Here is a 3569-nt window from a genome sequence, read left to right on the forward strand (position 1 = left end):
GAGAGATATCGAGGGCATACAAACCATAATGATCAAACATATATCTAGAATGCAAAAAGCCATAAACTCACCTCAAGAGAAGAAATCTCTTGTTCCAAAGCTCCAAAAGAGCTAGAACCCTTCCAATCCAAGCCCAAGGAAGGTTCTAAACCAATTAATCTAGCCTCAAAAGCCCTAGATCAAAAAGCCCCAAAATCAACCCTAAATATCATTTCTAGGGTTCCATCTACAAGAACTATCAAAACAAGATCTAGAGGAGGGAAATAAGCAACAAACCTCCTTAGAAGCTCCAATCCTAGCTCCAAGGGTGAAGATCTCCTCCTATGCAAGCTCCAAGTCCAAGCCCCAAGCACCAAGGAAGAAGAGAGGGTGAGGAAGATGCTCCAAGTCCTCTAAAAGCTCTCAATCTTCTTCTTCTTCCTTCCTTCTTCTCCTTCTCCTTCTTCTTTTTCTCCTCTACCAAGGGTGTGGAGAGAGTTGAGAGAAGAGAAATGAGGAGAAGAGAGGGTGGAGGGGTCATATAGACCCTCTATTGTAACAAAATCCCAAGAGGCCCCTCAAAAATCCAATATTACATCAGCCCGGTCTGGGCAGTTTTCGCCCAGGGGGACCGGTCTCTCCCCAGTAGGGACCGGTCTCTCGCTGCGAACCCGAAAAACCAGCGTTCGAGAACCGGTCTCTCCCTGCGCGGGACCGGTCTCTCTCTGCGAAGGCGCGCTCGGGGACCGGTCTCGCCCGCCAGGGACCGGTTGCCTCAGGGCTGCCGCAACACTGCTCACTGGGGGACCGGTCTCTCCTTCCAGGGACCGGTCCCCGAGAGTAAAAACTCTCAGGACTTGTCCAAAATTCTAATTTTCGAACTTTTTAGGTCGGAAGACATTCTACAACCCTCCACCAAGTGTGGAAAAGCTCGAAATACATCCAAACACTCGAACCTCGCAATTTGCAAAGGTCCGGTGTGTTACATTCACCCCTCCTAAAAAGGAGTTTCGTCCGCGAAACTCGAAATGACAAGTACCTCAAGCCTCCATCTGAAAGAGATGGGGATAGCGCTCCCTTAGTGCGCTCTCCAGCTCCCAAGTGGCCTCGCACTCGTCGTGGTTGCTCCAAAGCACCTTCACGTAAGGAATTCCTCGGTTCCGCAATCTTTTCACCTCGCGAGCCAAAATCCTCAAGGGTTGCACCTCAAAGCTCAAATCCTCCCGCAGCTCCATAGGTGTAGCATCCAACACATGAGCCGGGTCGTGGATGTACTTCCGAAGGACCGATACATGGAATACATTGTGTACACCCGATAGATTCGGCGGTAGAGCGAGTCGATACGCTACCGAGCCTACACGCTCCAAAACCTCATACGGTCCGATGTATCGGGGGCTCAACTTGCCCCGGATTCCAAATCGTCTAATTCCTTTGGTCGGCGAGACTTTCAAGAACACGTGGTCTCCAATCTGAAACTCCAAGTCTCGTCGACGCCGGTCAGCATAACTCCTCTGCCTACTCTGGGCTGTCAACAATCGCTCCCGAGCAATGCGAACCTTGTCCTCTGCTTCCTGGAGCACATCAGGGCCTAAAGCCAATCTCTCGCCAACTTCACTCCAATGAAGTGGCGATCTACACTTCCGTCCATAGAGTGCCTCGAACGGTGCCATCTTGATGCTTGCTTGATAACTATTGTTATAAGCAAACTCTGCCATCGGTAGATGCTGCGACCATCCTCCCTGGAATTCAATCACGCAGGCTCGAAGCATATCCTCGAGAGTTTGTATAGTACGCTCTGACTGCCCGTCACTCTGGGGGTGGAAAGCTGTACTGAAGTCCAAACGCGTACCCAGAGCATCCTGTAAGCTCCTCCAAAAGTGGGATACAAAGCGGGGGTCTCGGTCTGATACTATAGAAGTAGGTACCCCGTGCAATCGCACAATCTCATCCAAGTATACCTGTGCGAGTCTCTCACCAGTCCAAGTAGTGTGGATAGGTATGAAATGTGCCGATTTCGTCAATCTATCCACGATCACCCAAATAGCGTCATGCCCGGCCTGTGAGCGAGGCAATCCCATCACGAAGTCCATGATGATCTTTTCCCACTTCCACACTGGAATCGGCAGGCTCTGCAACTTCCCCGCAGGAACTCGGTGCTCAGCCTTCACTTGTTGGCAAGTTAAGCATCTGGCAACAAACTCCCCAACATCCTTTTTCATCCCGGGCCACCAGTAAAGCAACTTCAAGTCCTTGNTATATATATATATATATATATATATATATATATATATATATATATATATATATGGTAGTAAAATCTACCTTAGAAATTCTATTCTAATTAATATCTATATTTAAATTAATTTATCTCTAATAAATTTAAATATATATCCTAATTTAATTAGGATTCAACTACAAATCAAATCAACATCTAATATTATTTAGATATAATAATTAGTATAGTTTATATATTAATAAATGGATACTAGTAATTTGATTTGTAGATAGTAACATTCTCCAACACTACAACAAAATTAACTTTTAGCGATAATTTAATAGTGACGATTATTGGACAGTCGTTAATACTTTTTATTAACTTATGTTTTAGCGACAATTATTTTAAATAGCCGTTAATTTTATATTAAAACCAATATAATCCAAACCCTAATTCTAACTGGAATCCAACACAATTGAGCGCACCATCCACCCTAACCCTATTCGCCCCCCACCGCATTCGCGCCCCTCCTCCCACGCAGAGCTCGACCTCAATCGAGCCTTCCCCCTCTCCTTCACCTCTCCTCTCTCATCCCTCTCATCTCTTCTCCCTCTCCTTTACCTCTCTGATCTCCCTTCCTAAATCGCCGTCAACTCCGCGTGCACCGACGCCCGATCTCTCCTCCCTCTCCTTCTCTTCGGCGCCCTCCGATCCCTCCTTTCCCCCGCGTCGCCGCTTCTTGAAGGCACGTCGCGTGCCAGGTCGTCGTCACCAGCGACGTCTCGTCGTTGGAGGAGGCGGCGGCGGAGGAGGAGGCGGCGGCGGTGGCGGCGAAGATCGGGCGGAGGATCCGCGTGAAGGCGCCGCTCAGAGAGAGAGAGGGAGCTCTCCAAGGTGTAGCCATGGCAGAGGAGGCCGCGCCCTTGGTCGTCGACGTGGAGAACGAGGCGGGATCCTTGTCTAGGGCGACAATTCGACGGAACCACGCCCGGGATGTGCACATACTCAGCTCCGCTTTCCTCTTCGTCTTCTCCGCCTATGGCGCCGCCCAGAATCTGGAGACCACCGTGAACACCGTGAGCGCTCTTCTCGCCTCTCTTAGCGTTTCCAAATGGATTCGTGTTGTTGTTGATGTGTGTAGTTGGGTGTCCTGTGTAGGCGGAGGATCTCGGAACGATTTCTCTGGGTATTCTGTACCTCTCGTTTACTCTGTTCTCGGTTGTGGCCTCTGCTGTGGTTAGGGTTTTGGGGTCGAAGAGAGCGCTCGTGCTTGGCACAAGTGGCTACTTGTTGTTCATCGCGTCCAATTTGAAACCTGCATCTTGGTGAGTATTTTGATTAATATCCTAATTTCTTTTCGCATATACCTTGTGAC

The 3569-nt window shown here is 48.8% G+C and overlaps 1 protein-coding gene across 1 annotated transcript; it reads left to right on the top strand.

Moving 5' to 3' along the window:
* The first annotated feature begins 2660 nt into the window (after positions 1–2660).
* LOC109706148 (UNC93-like protein 3) lies at positions 2661–3569 on the top strand. The gene is made up of 2 exons (XM_020226951.1): positions 2661–3270; positions 3353–3569. Exons 1-2 carry the CDS (start codon positions 3097–3099, stop codon positions 3521–3523), a joined length of 345 nt encoding a protein of 114 aa, XP_020082540.1. The 5' UTR covers positions 2661–3096; the 3' UTR covers positions 3524–3569.

Source organism: Ananas comosus, unplaced genomic scaffold, assembly GCF_001540865.1.
Source record: "Ananas comosus cultivar F153 unplaced genomic scaffold, ASM154086v1, whole genome shotgun sequence".
Classification (NCBI taxonomy): domain Eukaryota; kingdom Viridiplantae; phylum Streptophyta; class Magnoliopsida; order Poales; family Bromeliaceae; genus Ananas; species Ananas comosus.

Coding starts and splice junctions, on each gene's coding strand:
- LOC109706148 (XM_020226951.1), top strand. CDS start 3,097: ATGGCAGAGGAGGCCGCGCCCTTGGTCGTCGACGTGGAGAACGAGGCG. Junction 3,271..3,352: donor TGGAGACCACCGTGAACACC/GTGAGCGCTCTT, acceptor TGTCCTGTGTAG/GCGGAGGATCTCGGAACGAT.